Source organism: Ovis canadensis, chromosome 1, assembly GCF_042477335.2.
Source record: "Ovis canadensis isolate MfBH-ARS-UI-01 breed Bighorn chromosome 1, ARS-UI_OviCan_v2, whole genome shotgun sequence".
Lineage (NCBI taxonomy): Eukaryota > Metazoa > Chordata > Mammalia > Artiodactyla > Bovidae > Ovis > Ovis canadensis.
This window is the reverse complement of record NC_091245.1, coordinates 277,081,543-277,099,192: the sequence shown is the minus strand read 5'-3', so window position 1 is coordinate 277,099,192 and position 17,650 is coordinate 277,081,543. Positions and strand designations below refer to the sequence as shown.

The window sequence follows — 17,650 nt, the reverse complement described above, 5'->3', positions numbered from 1 at the left end:
ACTTTTGAATGTTGTCTGCCCTTCTCAAAAAGATTTTAAAATCATTCAGTAGGTGAAAAACATTTATTTATTTTGATATGCAGAACTCTAATCTTGAGTTAATTTGAGTGTCCTTTCAAATAGTGATTTCCTTTTTATGCTTTTTAGACAATTACCTGTGCATATCTTCTGCCCATTTTTCTTTTTTCTTTTTACTGTTTGTTTTGCAGACTAAGGAAATAACCCCTTTGTCTCAGTGGCTTATCAGGGTGGGCCCAGTTCGTCTTTGGACTCGGTTTTGCTGCAGCTTTTTGCTGCACAGCAGTTTTATATTTCTGTGCAGCTGTCATCGTCTTTGGATCCTCCTTCTTCTTTCTTATCTTTTGAGGGGGTGGAAGTGACTTTTCCAGTGTTATCTCTGGGAAGTTTGGCCCTACATCCAGTTCAGTTCAGTTCAGTCGCTCAGTCATGTCCGACTCTTTGCGACCCCATGAATCGCAGCACCCTATCCGTCACCAACTCCCGGAGTTCACTCAGACTCACGTCCAAGTCAGTGATGCCATCCAGCCATCTCATCCTCGGTCGTCCCCTTCTCCTCCCACCCTCAATCTTTCTCAGTGAGTCAGCTCTTCGCATCAGGTGGCCACAGTACTGGAGTTTCAGCTGTAGCATCATTCCTTCCAAAGAAATCCCAGGACTGATTTCCATTAGGATGGACTGATTGGATCTCCTTGTAGTCCAAGGGACTCTCAAGAGTCTTCTCCAACACCACAGTTCAAATGCATCAATTCTTTGGCGATCAGCCTTCTTCACAGTCCAACTCTCACATCCATACATGACCACAGGAAAAACCATAGCCTTGACTAGACGGACCTTAGTTGGCAAAGTAATGTCTCTGCTTTTGAATATACTATCTAGGTTGGTCATAACTTTTCTTCCAAGGAGTAAGCGTCTTGTAATTTCATGGCTGCAATCACCATCTGCGGTGATTTTGGAGCCCCCAAATATAAAGTCTGACACTGTTTCCCCTGTTTCCCCATCTATTTCCCATGAAGTGATGGGACCAGATGCCATGATCTTCATTTCCTGAATGTTGAGCTTTAAGCCAACTTTTTCACTCTCCACTTTCACTTTCATCAAGAGGCTTTTTAGTTCCACTTTCTGCCATAAGGGTGGTGTCATCTGCATATCTGAGGTTATTGATATTTCTCCCGGCAATCTTGATTCCAGCTTGTGTTTCTTCCAGTCTAGCGTTTCTCACGATGTACTCTGCATATAAGTTAAATAAGCAGGGTGACAATATACAGCCTTGACATACTCCTTTTTCTTATTTAGAACCAGTCTGTTGTTCCATGTCTAGTTCAAACTGTTGCTTCCTGATCTGCATATAGGTTTCTCAAGAGGCAGGTCAAGTGGTCTGGTATTCCCATCTCTTTCAGAATTTTCCACAGTTTATTGTGATCCACACGGTCAAAGGCTTTGGCATAGTCAATAAAGCAGAAATAGACATTTTTCTGGAACTCTCTTGCTTTTTCCATGATCCAGCGGATGTTGGCAATTTGATCTCTGGTTCCTCTGCCTTTTCTAAAACCAGCTTGAACATCAGGGAGTTCACGGTTCATGTATTGCTGAAGCCTGGCTTGGAGAATTTTGAGCATTACTTTACTAGCTTGTGAGATGAGTGCAATTGTGCAGTAGTTTGAGCATTCTTTGGCATTGCCTTTCTTTGGGATTGGAATGAAAACTGACCTTTTCCAGTCCTGTGGCCACTGCTGAGTTTTCCAAACTTGCTGGTATATTGAGTGCAGCACTTTCACAGCATCATCTTTCAGGATTTGAAACAGCTCCACTGGAATTCCATCACCTCCACTAGCTTTGTTCGTAAGGCCCACTTCACTTCACATTCCATGATGTCTGTCTCTAGGTGAGTGATCACACCATCGTGATTATCTGGGTCATGAAGATCTTTTTTGTACAGTTCTGTGTATTCTTGACATCTAGCTTTGACTAGATGGACCTTTATTGGCAAATAAATGTCTCTGCTTTTTATTATACTGTCTAGGTTGGTCACAGCTTTTCCTCCAAGTAGTAAGGCTCTAGATTGATACCATCTGGTCCTCAGAGCCTTTGGATGAGTTGGAAATTAACCAGCTGTTTGTAGGTTTCCCTGAAGATGGTAGTTGAGAAGGGGACAGGCTCTTGAGTGGGAGGTGACCTGGAGGTTTTCTGCTGCGCCGAGTGGCGCGGGACGTGGGCGGGGCGTGGTGGCCGGGTCGGTGGGTCTCTGATGCGCCCCCCTTCTCTCTCCCCCAGCTGAGCTCCCGCGGGCCTCGGCCGTGAGGCTGGCCTCCCTCCGCGACCTGCCCACCCAGCTGCTGGAGCTGTACCAGCAGGGCTTCTCACTGGCGGCCCTGCACCCCTTTGTGCAGCCGACCTCTGAGCGGGAGAAGACGCCCCTCGAGCACATCTTCAGGGCCATCTTGATCAAGAAGACCGACAGGTAAGGCCCCTGAGGGCGGGTGCTCACGATTCACCAGGTGCTTGGATACGTGTTGGATGGAGGAGGGGCGGGGGGAGGGACGGTGCCCCAGGGGGCGTGTGTGTTTGGACGGCTGCCCTGGGGGCTCAGACAGTAAAGACTCCGCCTGCAGTGCAGGAGACCCAGGTTCAATGCCTGGGTTAGGCGGATCCCCTGGGGGAGGAAATGGCAGCCCTCTCCAGTGCTCTTGCCTGGAGAATCCCATGGACAGAGGAGCCTGGCGGGCTACAGTCCACGGGGTCGCAAAGAGTCAAACACGACTGAGCGGCTGAGCACCACACCTGTGTGTTGGGAGTTTGCATCTGTCTCCAGCGCCTCTGCCCTCTGATGGGTTGAGACCGAACATCAGTCAGCTGAAGAGTTTCATCGTGTGCTGCAGTGGGGAATTCATACTGGATTTACACTCAGCTAGAAAAGCGTCTCCTTGAGGACGTGCGCTCCCAAAAGGAAATAGCTAGTAAAAGTGTAATGCTGTTAATCTGAAAAGCATGGCTGAAGAACACACTAATTTTGGTTCAGGGCTGTATGCAAATTTTATGTCTTCCTCCAAACTCTAAAAATACTTGAACATTCTGTCAGTACATTCTATCAGTCCCTTGGGAGGAAACACAAAATTCACTCGAATTAAATGCTGTGATTGATTTGGTCTTGATTTGAATTTTCAAGGCTTGGACGATGTTTTTCAATATGGCTTGTCCAGTGATGCTTACTCTTATATTTTTATTGGGTCTAATTAGGAAAAGGAGAGGTGGAGATTGGTTTTTCAAAAGGAGCTATATGAATTTTAAATGCTTTTAAAAAAATAATGAAGGGGCATGGAGGGATAAATTAGGAGTTTGGGATTAACATATACATACTTCTGTATATAAACTGTGGCTTCCAGCGTCACTCTAACAGTACAGAATCTGCCTGCAATGCAGGAGCATGGGTTTGATCCCTCGGTTGGGCATGGCAGCCCCCTCCAGACTTCTCGCCTGGAGAATTCCATGGATAGAGGAGCCTGATGGGCTACAGTCCATGGGGTCACAAAGAGTCAGACACGACTGAGTGACTAGGTCTTTCACTTCCACATATAAAATAGACAACCAGCCAGGACCTACTGTATAGCACAGGGAACTCTGCTCAAGATTTTATAATAACTTATAAAGGAGGAAACTGGAAAAAGAATATACAAAGAATTTATATATGCATGGATGTGTAAAACTTTGCTGCACGCTTGAAACTAACACAGCACTGTAAATCAACTATACTTCAATTTAAAATGAATAAGTCGAAACAATGCAGATGGGCTACAAAGCACATTATATTTCTGCTGCTTTCATGAAAGTAAAAATTGAACGCTTGGCAAAGGAAGTCGGATCTGTCTTTTGGCCAGTTATCAGGGAGGAACAACAACCCGTGCTGTGTTTTATAGAGCATTTTCTGTGGTATTTTATACAGAAAGTGGGACAGCTGTCTGTCTTTCTCTCTTGCTTTGCCTGATGAACAGACGTTTGGCTGGTGATCTCAGGAGGGCCAGCTGGGGGACCAGAGGCTGTGTGACAGAGCCCCAGCCCTCTTTCCTGGCCAGCAGAGTTCTTCAGCTTTTCACAGCTGATGGAGCCCCGTGTCTGTGTGTGTTAGAATTTGAAGTGAAGGGGGCGTCCGCCTCTGCTCCTGCCTAGAATTACTGTGGTTTCTGCAGAGCCAAACGTTTCTCAGCGTCTGCTCTTATTGCGCGTTGCTTTCTTCGTGTTGAACGGCGGTGGGTCTATCTCTGGTCAGTCACAAGATGAGCTTGTTCTGGGAGCCCTAGTGATTTTAAGGCCTCTGATACGCAGGCCGTGCATCGTAACAGCAGGTCACTGTCACTGAGCGCTCCCTGTGTGCCAAGCTTCGTAAGCGTCAGAGCAACCACACAGTCAGCCTATGAAGCGGGCGCTGTTCTCAGGCACCAGCGCAATAGAGACCTGTTACATATGCAGAAGCTGAGGCACAGGCGTGGGGTAGGTTATCAAGGAGGCAGACGGCAGCCAGCGTCCGCCCAGGCTCTCAGCCCTGACGAGAGACGCCTGCTGCGTCCCTGCACCTCGGATTCCTGTGGCTGACCCCTTCATGAAAAAAGCGAAAGGGGGCATCTTTGATTTTTAGATAAGGTGGTAATTTCAATGCTTTCCCTTTTCTCTGTATCAGAATTCCAGAAGAGAGACAAAATAAGAGCAACTTCCTTGTGCCTTCCTGGTTGCCTCAGGCACTCACTGGGCTCTGGGATTTCTGATCCTTAGGCCATGCCGTTGGTCTTAATGTGTGGAGGGGACAAGTCCCTCCGGTCAGGACACAGGACTGCCCCTCCGTGTAATTCTGCTGCAGGTGCTGCTAGCATAGGGCTGGCCATGAAGTCAGCAGGTCAGAAATGGACTTGATTCTAATGTGAAGGTGGCTCCTTTTTTTTTTTTTCCTTCCCTGCTATGCAGCAGTGCTTCTCAAACTTTGACGTATCTCCCACAGATACTGTTCAGATGCAGAGTGTGAGTCACAGGGTCTGGGGTGGTGCCGGGGTCCAGCCCCGGTGGATCCAGGGTGATTCGAAGCATGGACGGTGTAGGCAAGAGGAGACTTATTTATTTATTAATATAAGATTAGATTATGAAGAAATAGTGCAGTAGGAAAATTAAGTGGAGAAAGGAGGCTGAATAACTTGGCTTACGGGGAAGACCAATAAAGTCTCAGGACAAGAGATTTGCACCATCTACATTGGGCCACCAGCGCCCACTTGAATATCGAAGGGTGCCCTGCCTTAGGTTCCCTTTCGTGCGGGTCTTAGAAGCCAGGACAAGTAAGTAGACGTGGTGAGCTGCCCCACTCCAGATGGGAATCCAGCCTGAATTAGAGTAAAGAGGAGAGGGAGGGAGAGGGAGAAAAAGAAAGAGAGAGACACGGGGGGGGGGGGGGCACATTCCCAAGAAACTAGGCCAAGACTAGTCCGAGAAACTGGTCCATCCTTTATTGTTCAGAAGGCCTTTTATACTTTTGATAGTACATGGAGATGAATGGGTAATACAAAATTATGCAGCGTTAGCAGCCCAGACTCGTATCAAAACCAGGCTTTTCTCTCTGCATACCTAGTTGTATACACAAGTCTTAGGTGATTTACATCATCTTCCGGCCAAAAGGGCCGATTAACATTTTACAGCCTTTTTTCTGATAAGGGTTTGTCAACCAGAAGACTTATTTGTGTTGATCTTCCCAAAGTCTGGTGCCACTCTCAGAAAGCACTAAATAAAGTTACATTCTTACACAGCAAAGATACAGCAGTTTATAACAAGTGAAAGGAGTACAGTGATTTACAACAAAAGAAGAGTAATTAACTCAAAAGTCTAGTGTTGCTAACATCAAAACTACTATATATCCTTTTCCATATCCCGTTTACATTGATTAACATCCTCCCAGGTGCCTAAAAGAGAAAGAATATGGAGGCCTGGCGGCAATCATTGAGTCAACAGTGAAAACCTGTCACCAATATGATTTTTAACTCTCTAGAAAAGGCTCTGTATCTTTAAGATGCTTTTAAGCTTTGTGCCTCTCGCGGTTGGGGGGCTGTAAGCAATTCACAAGCTGTAAGAGGTCCGGGGGGAACCTGTTAGGCAAGCTAGAGAGCTATCAGAGGGGGTTTAACTGAAACATCCTTTTCAAATGCAGAAGACTTGAGCCCTGATTTGACTTTTTCCAGAGAATATCGAAGAGTGGAGAAGCAGGCAGACTCTGGTCTTGGGGGTGGATGCTCAGGAAATTCCAGGGGGAACCCCTGAAGCCCGGATCACATCCTTGCGTTTTGTCAGGCTTTCTTCCACATGACCGTGTCACGGGTGGGATTCCTCACGCTGGCCCCTGGCAGGGTGGGGCCTGGGACCCATCTCTAACACGCTCCCTGGTGATGAGGATGCTCTTGGTCCATGGACCACACTTAGAGTAGCCAGGGCACGAGGACCTGACTCCTCCTTGTCTGGCTCCGTGCCTGGCACTCGTCAGCAACTCCTGACTCCCTGGGAGAGTGTTGAGCACCAGGAAAGAGGAGAAGGGGCCCTGGGTTCTTGGTCGGAGGACCTGTTTTGCACTGCACTCGGCTCCTCGCAGGAGGTGTTGAGTGCAGGACACATCAGTAGAGTTTTCTGGGCCCCCATTTTTTAGCAAGTACAATGTGAGGTTTGTGCTAAATAATTTGTGAGACTGGAGCCAACTCTACATTTTAGTGTGACTGGATGAGGTGGGCAAGAAAGCTGCTCTGTGGGAATCAGAAATAAATGATCCCTGTTTGTGAGCAGTTCGTTACCAGGCAGTGGTAAAGCGGGGCATTCACTGGGGGTTCTTTCCTCCTCCTGAGGGCAGGCCCTGAGCTAATGAGCTTGCTTTTCAGAAGAGAAAATGGGTCAAGCTATTTAAGTACGGAGGATTTTGAAGAAAGGAAAGATGGTGTGCTCCTTGGCTGTGAGTTCACTCCAGTCCGGAGTGTCCGGACCACCTGCCTGGGTGACTTTAGTGAACACTTCAGCTCCTTAATAAGCAGATACACAGAGAGAATTGCTTGGATATCTCGGTGCCAGATCTTCGAAAGCACTCCTCCCCTTTAAAGGAAGTGCAGAAACTTGGTAATTTGCCAGGTTCGGTAATAGCCATGGCAATTTGCCATTCTCCTGGAAAACATAACCAAGAGAATTTCCCCTGCTTCCGCTTGGTATTGGTGGGAAGCGGTCATTATCCAATTTTAAAGGCTGGACGTTTTCTGCCCTAGCAAATGCGGCGACTCCATACTTTTGCATCATGAGGAAAAAGACCCCATGCTGTGAAAAACAAATAAACAAAACCCAGCTGCACATTTTCCAAACCAGCCAGGAGTTTAAGGAGTAAAAATGAAGCCAAGGAGATCTTCAGTGATTAATTTTTAATATGGGCAGTTAATGGTATTTTTTTCGCCAAGTCTGCCAAAGTCCTGTTGGCTATAGATGCAGGTCAATGAAATGACTAGCTCTCAAAGAGCACGTGAATGCCTGATTAATATTTTCCAAGTGGACGTCATTGAAAGAGTGTGCGTAAACTTTCTAGATGACCTTCTGTTTAAATCAAGCTCATTGGCAAGAATCATCATGAGATGATTGCTTGGAATATCAACCTTAATGTGTTGAAGTGAGAGTCACTCAGTCGTGTCTGACTCTGCAATCCCATGGTCTGTAGCCCACCAGGCTCCTCTGTCCATGGGGATTCTCTAGGCAAGAATACTGGAGTGGGCATCCTTTCGCTTCTCCAGGGGATCTACCCAACCTAGGGCTCAAGCCCAGGTCTCCCGCATCACAGGCGGATTCTTTACTGTCTGAGCCACCAGGGAAGCCTTCCAGGTACCTGCAGTTTAACTGAAAAAATAAGATGCCCCTCATGTGTGGGAGTTTGGAAAAAGGAGAAGTCACCTCCTGCTAGAAAGAAAACTACAGAAAGGTTTCAGGAGGAAACATTTCTTTTGGATAGTAATATGTACGAAGAGGGAAGAATTTATTTAAGTCTTATAATGAAATATTTTCTAGTGAGGTTTGAGCAATTAGAGAGCATCACTGTCATTCTAACAGTATTATTCAGTTCAGCTCAGTTGCTCAGTCATGTCCGACTCTTTGGGACCCCATAGATTGCAGCACACCAGGCCTCCCTGTCCATCACCAACTCCCGGAATTCACCCAAACTCATGTCCATTGAGTCGGTGATGCCATCCAGCCATCTCATCCCCTGTCATCCCCTTCTCCTCTTGCCTTCCATCTTTCCCTGCATCAGAGTCTGTTCTAGTGAGTCAGTTATTCATACCAAGTGGCCAAAGTATTGGAGTTTCAGCTGCAACATCAGTCCTTCCAATGAATATTCAGGACTGATCTCCTTTAGGATGGACGGGTTGGATTTCCTTGCAGACCAGGGGACTCTAAAGAGTCTTCTCCAACACCACAGTTTAAAAGCATCAATTCTTCAGCGCTCAGCTTTCTTTATAGTCCAACTCTCACATCCATACATGACCACTGAAAAAACCATAGCCTTGACTAGATGGAGCTTTGTTGGCAAAGTAATGTCTCTGCTTTTTAATGTGCTGTCTAGGTTGGTCATAGCTTTTCTTCCAAGGAGCACGCATCTTTTCAAACCCTGTGAACTGTATTGTTAGTTATTCCCAAAGCGTAGTGCGGTAAAGTTCCTCCAAGCCCTCTGCCACTTTGACAAATACAACTTCGATCCATGAAAAACTGTATGATCTTTTCTTCTGAAGATTGTGATAACTGCCATTTCATCTGAAGATGACAGGTCAGACCACACGTCTGACTCAGTTGTTCCTGATCCTGTGTTGAACTGAGTCAGTCGGTGACTTTGAAAACTAGCCTGAGAAGAAGTAGCTGTACATGCGACACGTGATAATTCAGAGTGTCTGCACTGCCCTCTCTTAGCTCTTTCTTGGGAGCAGTGGATGCTTTGTAACAGACAACATCGCTGCATCCAGTTTGATTTCGAAGTACAGTTTAAGTTGTCCTTCAGCTTTTCCTGGTTAGTTTTCCTCTGAACAAGTTGCCAGAGCTCTTAAAACTTGATGGCTAAGGGCAGTCAGTTATTAAAATGTCACCCTGAAGTTTTGTGCGTGTGGGTTTAATTCTAGGTTGTTTGATGTCTGTGGACATTAAGTACAGAACTGCCTCGTGCTGCCCCGTTCTTCAGCCGTTGAACTGTCGTGCACACTCGGAACTAGTTCAGGGTGTCATCCATGTGTTTTTTCATTGCTAATGGGTTGAAGCCATTTGGGCACGGGTCCCCTGGAATAATGCCTTATATGGTGCAGGGAAGCGGGACACGTGTGCCCTCTGTCAGCTTTCGTCAGGCGCCTTCTGGCTTCGGGCCATGGAGCGGGGCACGCAGAAGAGCCGCAGCTAATGCGGGGCTGGGATTCTGAAGCTCCGGTGGAGGGTGAAAAATGCATATCATCAAAGCTGCCCTTGAAAATCTCTTTAATTGCCCTTGAAATGTAATCCTGTAGCATCTCTCTGCCCGACGAGGCAAGCTTTCCTCCAGGACTGGATTGGATTGGTGTTTCCAGCAGTGAGCCCTGTGGGGAGGAAGTCAGTTGGTTTGGGTTTATGGTGAGTGTTGGGTCACACCCGGGGTGGTGAGGTGCTCACGCCCAGAGGGGCGTTTGTGGGAACTGAGATGGGGGAGCCGCCTCTCCCCACCCCAACCCCGCTCACGTCCACTCTGGAGCACACCAGCCTGTCGGCTAGAGTAACTGGCATGTTTTAAGTGGTAAACGTTTCTGCCCTTTTGGTTAGATTTCCCTAAGGTGAATGTACAAGAGCTCCCAGCTCTCAAGAATCTTCTCCGCTAGGAGAATGAAAGTCTTCACGCCAATTGTGTGGGTGCCCAGCTCCATCCGTGGGTCTTGATTTCTCACCTCTGCCCTGGAATTTGTGAACAGAAGGGCTTTAGCAAAGGAGGCCCCGTGGCTCCCGTGTGCTCTGGGTCTGGACAGATGGGCAGATTGGAGCAGGGCCCCCAGTGCTGGGAAGGGCCTTCCAGGGTCTGGGGGGGCCTGGAGAAGCAGACCCCGGGTGGCGATGACGTGGGGTGACTGGAGCCGAGGCCTGCATGGAAATGCAGGGCCTGGGGCAGGGGGCCTCTGGAGGCCGGGCCAAGTAGTCGGAGCTTTAGGCCGCAGCCCGTGGGGGCCCACCGCAGCGCCTTTGTTTTGTTTTAGAGGCACAGCCGCCAGAAGTGCCGAGGTTTCAGAAGAGCCCGAAGGAGAGGAAGCCTGCGAGGGGAAGAAAGTGGGAGCTGAGGAAACAGGGCGCCCGCTACGGTGGGGGGTGATGGGTGGTTAACGTTGGTCATGCTAAGAAGGTGAGGCTGTGTGTCCCGTAGGGAGAAACGCTGGGCTTAATATTTAGGGAGAAAGGGACAGCCTGGAGGGAAAGGAAGAACTGAAGTCTGAGTGAGCTTTTTTCTTTTTTAATTTATTTTTTTATTTTAATTGGAGGCTGATTCCTTTACAATACTGTGGGGGTTTGGCCATCCAGCGACGTGGATCAGCCACGGGTGCACACGCGTCCCCTATCCTGAACCCCCCCACCCCTCTCTCCACCCCATCCCTCAGGGTGGTCCCAGCGCACTGGCCCTGAGTGCCCTGCTTCATCTGAGTGTGCCCTTGATTCCGGGTGGCCGGGAGGAGGAACTGGAGAGGGCGGCAGTGGGCAGGGGAGGGGCCGTGTCTGGGTTGGAGTTCCCCAGCTGCAGACCTCAGAGGGGGCTTCGCGTGCAAGCAGCTGCGATTAAGGCAGTGCTTCCAGGAAGAGTCCGTCAGGGAAGGCGACCCAGGCAGGGAAGGGGACCCAGGCAGGGAAGGGGAGGGGGCTGGCGTGGGCCGCTGGGCCTCTGGAGGGCGGCGAGTCCACGGGAGGCGGGGGCGCTGGTTCTCCTGCCCCTGCATCTGGGGGCTGTTGTCCGGGAGCTTCTCAGGATTCCTCCAGGTCTGGGGTGCACCCAGCCGAAGCAGAGCCAGTAGTGAAGCCTGCAGAAGCTGGGGGATGGGGGGACACTCAGAACCAGGAAGAGGGTGGAGGGGACCTGGCTGGGAAATGGAACGCATCCTTCCCGGGAGGAGATGAACAGCATCAGTTGGTTGCATCATATTTGTGGCTGTTGCTGGACACACACCCGCTGGGAGGTGTCCCCTGGGCAGCCAGGAGCCAGGAGAGAAGTCCGAGATGGAGGGAGGCTTCGGGGGGGCTCAAGGAGGCTGGGGTGAGGACTGGCCCACTCCTGGGATGCTCACCGTCTGACCAGAGGCTTCCACCGGTACTTAGGAGGGACTGAGTGGCTCGCCGGGCCTTCCCTGGTGGCTTAGCTGGTAAAGAATCTGCCTGCAATGTGGCAGACCTGGGTTTGATCCCCAGGTTGGGAAGATCCCCTGGAGAAGGGGAAGGCTACTCACTCCAGTTTTCAGGCCTGGAGAATTCCATTGAGTATATAGTCCATGGGGTCGCAAAGAGCTGGACATGAATGAGTGCCTCGCCAAGAGTGGTGAGGAGCTGCTATCTTTCGGACCGCCCGTGTGCGTGGAGCCTGGGAAGGGTCTCCTGTCCAACCCCACCAGCAGGCTGTTCTCCCAAGTAGTTAGGAGCGGCAGACAGGCTGGATGGAGCCAGCTCTGGCTGCTCAGTGTCAGGAGCTGCAGACAGAGACAGTCCTTTGAGCTTTTTGCTGTTTGGCTTCTAGGAAAGCAAATCACAAGAGTGTTCAGCTTTCCCCCTTGCTTCCCCTTCTTGGGTCAGGACTCTGAAATCTTGATGACTCTGCCTTTGTTCCAAGACAGGGCTTAGAAATGCCGGGGCCTACGGGGGCCAGGCTCCTTGCGTGGGACCCCTGGGTGAGCCCAAGCCTCAGTCTGCTCCGCTGTTGCCCAGAGTCCCAGGTCTTGTAGCTTTCTACAGAAAAGCCAGAAGTCTGGGTTCTTATGAGAAGACTTCTTTTAAACTGTCGCCTGACTCTTGCAAAGTAACGTTGTGTGTCCCTGACCCACCCTGCCGGTCGCTGCCTTGAAGATTTCTGTGTGATGGTTGCTTGGGGCGGGGGTAGGGGGGCGGCTCATCATGCATCCTTTGAGTTGCGTGTTCTTCCACACTCAGCAGGCATCACCCTTCCGACTCCTTTATTACTCTTTTTCATCATCCGCCCGCCTCCCCCCTCCTGGCTCAGTCTTCTTCCGTCTTTGATTCCCATGATTTACTTACTAGAGTGCCAGGTGCGGAGTAGGTTTGGCCCCACTAGAATTTGTCTGCATCAAGTGGAATAAAACCACGCTACTATCTTTCACTGAACAACCATCAAGTCACTGAAAGATGGATTTGTCTTTGGTTTACATATTTAACCAGTACCAGAAGTGCATCTTGTTAACATAGCCACCCAGCGTGGACCCCAGATAATGGAACCACACACACACACACACTCACACACACACACTTACACACACACACTCACACACACACACAGAGAGACACACACACACACATACACACACTCACACACACAGACACACTCACACACACACACACTCAGACACACACACACTCCCACACACACACACACTCACACACATACACACACAGACACAGACACACACACATACACACAGACACACACATACACACTCACACACACATACACACACACTCACTCAGACACACACACTCACACACACAGACACACACACAGACACAGACACACACACACACACTCACACACAGACACACACTCACACACACACAGACACACATACACACATACACAGGATCCTATTATTGCCCAAATAGCAGTGGTTTGCCACAAAGGTATGTATATGTTATTTTTCACTCTTTTTTTGGATTGTTTTTAAAAAACAGCCAAAGACTGGCCTTCAGAGGAAGGCAGTCTTTGCAGACCTTAAGTGGAGTGCAGACGCCTTCCGTTGCGGTATGAACAGGCCCTCAAGATGCGTTCTGCCCTTCCTGATCTGTGCCTGCCTCACGGGCACCTGACTCACGGGACTGACCTTCCCACACCCTTGCCTCTGCCCGGGCCAGGGATGGTTTCCATCAGAGGGGCAGCGAGGCAGGCGCCTGCCCCGCTGCTGGTCTCCCTGGTAACCAAATTCAGGCCGCCTGCCGTAATGCCCCCCTGACTGGCAATCGTCTCCCCAGCCCCCGGGTGCAGAGCACGACCCCACGCACTGCTGGCCTTCAGCCGCATGTGGTGGGGGTTCCCTCCAGGATTGTGCTGCAGACGGATGAGCACCCCCCTCCAATCCGTGAAGCCACTGCTGTCTCTGTGGTCTTTCTTTGGTAGTAAGGTCTTAAAGGCAGGCAAGCGCTGGCCTTGTCGGCCGGCCTGTTTTTGTAGCCCAGAAGATAACGTGAACATTTTCATTGGCATTTGAAAAGGGCAGAATTGGGAAAGTACAGAATTCTGTTGGGACAGAACAGAAGATTCTTTTAAAAATTACAGCCGAAAGTGTCCTCTTTAAGGGGCCCTGTGTCTCTTAGTGTCTAATTTTACCAATTACTTTGACTCTTGGGAGAATTACAGGGCTTCTAGAAAGAGGTTTCTTAATGAAATGGAATACACAGGAGGGAGGGTGCCTTCTGGGACGCGCCCTAGAAAACGCTCACACGCGAGCTGGGCTTCAGCCTGGAGCGTCTGACTGTTGGAATCACACGTGGGGAGGGCGCCTAGCGCTGGGCTTAGGGTGATTGACACGCGCTGCTGTCGGGGGGTGGGGGGGGACCACAGCAGCTGGCTTATTCCCAGAGAGCAGACATGCAGGAAGGGGGACTCGGAGTTCTTTTCTTAAACCTGGTAGGGAGAGAAGGTCTTTGTGTTGTGCGGAGGTCTTCGTTTGGGGTTCCGATTTGGGAAGGACCCCGATCTTTGCTCACAGTGCTCCCCCGGCCCCCCGTTGCTGGCGTGGGAGCATCCGCATCAGCTTTCGAAAGCTTCCTGAGGTGTCGGGAACTTGATTAGTTCCCGGGGGCTGCTGCCTCGCCCCCCACAGAGCTGCCCGGCTGCTCCGAAGACCTCCTTAATGTATCCCTCCTATTTCCTCCTCTCACTCCAGGGCGACACCCTTCTCCGGCGTGTGGAAGTTTTAGGATTCACTGTTAATTACTGTGTTTGCACTTTCCAATCTAATATGTCGGCATATAGCCACACTCTCTTGGGGAAAGAGAGGTTTCTTTTCCCCCAATCCACACCTCTGAATGGCTTGCCTGCTTATTCTCCTTCTGTCTCTTCACGTGTGGGATTTTATCCCAGGTTGGGATGAAACTGTCTGATCGCTGTCTTGGATTGTCTGTGTCTTTCCCCACGTGTTCTACTTTTTTTTTTTTTTTTTGCCTCCTCTGAGAGAGAATTAGCATCTAGCGGCTTCCAGTGTTTATCAGAAGTCGCTTGGAATGGCGGAGAATAGCAAGCAAGGGACCCCAAACGCAGAAAGCACAAGCAACTCCGTTTCTTTGAAGTTTCCTATTGATCTTAAACCCTGTGCAAATATGACAGTACTGTGACGTGCCTGTGTTTGTTTTAGAATAAGGTAAAGAAGAGCCCTTTCCTCCCAAGCGCCCGCACACCCTTTAAATGACGGGGGACTCCAGGAAGGTGCGTCTGCGGCGTTGTGCTGGGCTGCAGGGACACGCGCTGGCACGAGGGCTGCGTGTGCACGGTGTCGGCAGTCGGGTGCAAACAGCTTACTCAGATGTTAGACTTCCGTATTTGGATGCTTATTCCATATTAAATTTAGGAACTCAGAGTGTCTTCCTGGCAAGGTCTCTTTTTTTGTCCGTCTTCTTTGTCAGTTAGTAGTAACTTCAGTTCAGTTCAGTCCCTCAGTCGTGTCCGACTCTTTGCGACCCCATGAATCGCAGCGCACCAGGCCTCCCTGTCCATCACCAACTCCCGGAGTTCACTCAGACTCACGTCCATCGAGTCGGTGATGCCATCCAGCCATCTCATCCTCTGTCGTCCCCTTCTCCTCCTGCCCCCAGTCCCTCCCAGCATCAGAGTCTTTGGTGTATATTGCTGAAGCTGAGAAGGCTATCACGGGCACTACGAGTGTCGGGCCTGGAAAAGGCTCGTACTCCTTCGGGTTTGCATCTTTGGCCATGAATGCAGCCGCAGGTGAGAAATAACTCCCAGACCCATAGGAGTACCTTATTAGTGATTGCAACATTCTTGAGATTCTGATGCAGGGATTATCTGTATGATCTCTCCAAGCTGCTTTCTGTCATTTTTTAAATGGTTGAAAAATGGAACCATTTTACAAAGAGGTGGATGCTGTAATGTGGTTAAGTGGAGTACATCATTTCATTTGCTTCCTATTCAGCCACCATGAGGTGGAACATGAAGGCTACCAAGACTTTAGAAACCCAGTTAGTATAGTAACTGGTATTCGCATCACACCTGTTTCCGAGGGCCTGCGAGTACTTAGCCTCATTCCTGTGTGTGTTAAGTGTTACAATTCAGTCTCACCACGGTCCTCACGAGGGCTGGTTTTTGTTGTCCTTCTTTGTGGAAAGTACTCTTATGCATTCAGCAGAGGTTTTAGACTCTGTTTTATAGCTGAAGAATAGAGGACGTATTGGTGTTATTCCTCACTTCTGTCTTCTGTCCTAAGAAGATGAGGCTGGAGAAGTCACAGATGACCTCTCAGGACCGGAGTGTGGGCTGGGTGAGCGGGAGGGTTGGTGGAGGTGGCGCTCACGGCTCAGAAACGCATCGTCTTTGGTTTCTTGGCCCCGGAGCTTATGGGAGGGTCCTCTGAGAATGCCCTGAGTCCTCTGGGCTGTACAGTACCTGTCCAGGCTGTGGGACCACGAGCCTGGTCACCCCCACGCTGGTTTCAGGACGTGGGGCCGCTGCTGCGAACCCTCGGGAGATGCCCAGACACCTCCGTTCAGCAGACTGGCCAGGCCTTGTCAGTGTCTGCACTGAGCGCTGCTGTACCCGAGATGGGTCCAAGGCCATCGGTACCTTGTTGCCCTCTGTTCCCTAAAAGCCGGAGCAGCACGAACCTACCACGCGCCTGTGTTTCTAAGGCAGTGACCCTGGTAAGGTAAGAGAGAATGAGGCGAACGCAGTCTGTGCTCCGGGGGGGTTTATAACAGACCCGATTTGTCGAAGTCTTCATGATTTTCATCCTCAACTTCTACAGTTTTAAGTCCCTAGAACTGCACTGCCAGGCAACCTCAATCCTAACAAACAGGAACAAAAGCCCGCTTTCATTGTGAAGAACGTTTATGTATGTTTGCAGGCACGTTAAAAAAATTTTAATTTTATTCAAGTGTTGTTGATTCACATGTTGTATTAAATTCCGCTACACAGTGAAGTGATTCAGTTGGACATATAGGTAGCTTATGTAAATATTCTTCTTCATATTCTTTTCCATTGTGGTTCTATCCCAGGATATTGGGGATAGTTCCCTGCACTGTAAGCAGGACCTTGTTGTTTATCCATCCTGTATATGATATGTTTGCCTCTGATGCTCCCAAGCTCCCGATTTATCCTTCCGCTGCCCCATCCCCCCGGCAACCACAGTTCTGGTCCCTGTGTCTGTGAGTCTGTGCTGTTTTGTAGAGAAGTTCCCTTGCGTCGTGTCTTAGATTCAAAGGCGCTTCTTAACATGACTTACCATTTGCTGGCCATGTTGCTGATCATGATTATCGCCGGAGCCAGAGCCCTTTCTCTTTGCTTTGTGATGCGCCTTGTCTTTCCTCTCAGAATCCAAGTTGTGGAAAACAGCGCTCAGAATGGTGACTTGTCACAGTCACCCTTCTGATGGCGTGGAGGAGCTGAGATTCCGCCCCGGGATCTTTCCGCATCTAACACTTTAACTTTATAACCATTAGGGTTAGGGTAGGAGTTTTCAACCTTCGTAGCTTTTCAGCCGTTGACCGTCTGGGCCAGAATCTGTCCTGTGAGATGTAGGGTATTTGGCATCATCCCCCCCTCTACCCACTGGGTCTTGGTAGCAAACACCTCCCTTCCTGCCCTTGCAGTTGTGATGATCAGAAAAGTCTCCTGACCCTACCAGATGTCCCTGACGTGCACAACTGCCCCCGCTGAGAACCCCTGGATTAGTGTAAGGGTGTGAGGCAGAGAGTCTGCCTGTATTTCATTCTCCTTTTGCCAACAGCATTTATTGTGCTAACCTAACGTAGCCGTGGAATGAGACGCCGCCTTTATCATGGGTTGGATATCTGCATAGACCCTAATTGACTCCTGATTCTCTATTGCTCCTTTGAGCTGTTGATCGAGTTTTGTGCTAACACCATGCTACTTTGATCACAATGAGTGTGTCGTGTGTATTGACATCTAGTCAGGCACTCTTCTTCTCTTGCAGGACCTCGGCAACTTTTACATATTGATTTTCCCATATATAGTCTATGCTTGTGTCCTTCAGTTCCTAGTAAACCCTGTTGAAATTGTAATTTCATTTACATACTAATCTGAGAAGAATTTCTCCCTTGTGTTTTTAAGACCATCAGTGTAAGCGTAGTCGCTCAGTCGTGTCCAGCTCTTTGCAACCCCATGGACTGTAGCAACCAGGCTCCTCCGTCCGTA

At 49.5% G+C, this 17,650-nt stretch overlaps 1 protein-coding gene across 2 annotated transcripts in view; it reads left to right on the top strand.

Moving 5' to 3' along the window:
- The window catches only part of RFTN1 (raftlin, lipid raft linker 1), a 232,212-nt gene that overhangs the window by 84,690 nt on the left and 129,872 nt on the right, over window positions 1–17,650 (top strand). For both annotated transcript variants that reach the window (XM_069568689.1, XM_069568679.1), the window contains exon 3: window positions 2,293–2,479. In XM_069568689.1, the coding sequence (XP_069424790.1) occupies window positions 2,293–2,479 (187 nt within the window). The remainder of the gene's footprint in view (window positions 1–2,292; window positions 2,480–17,650) is intronic.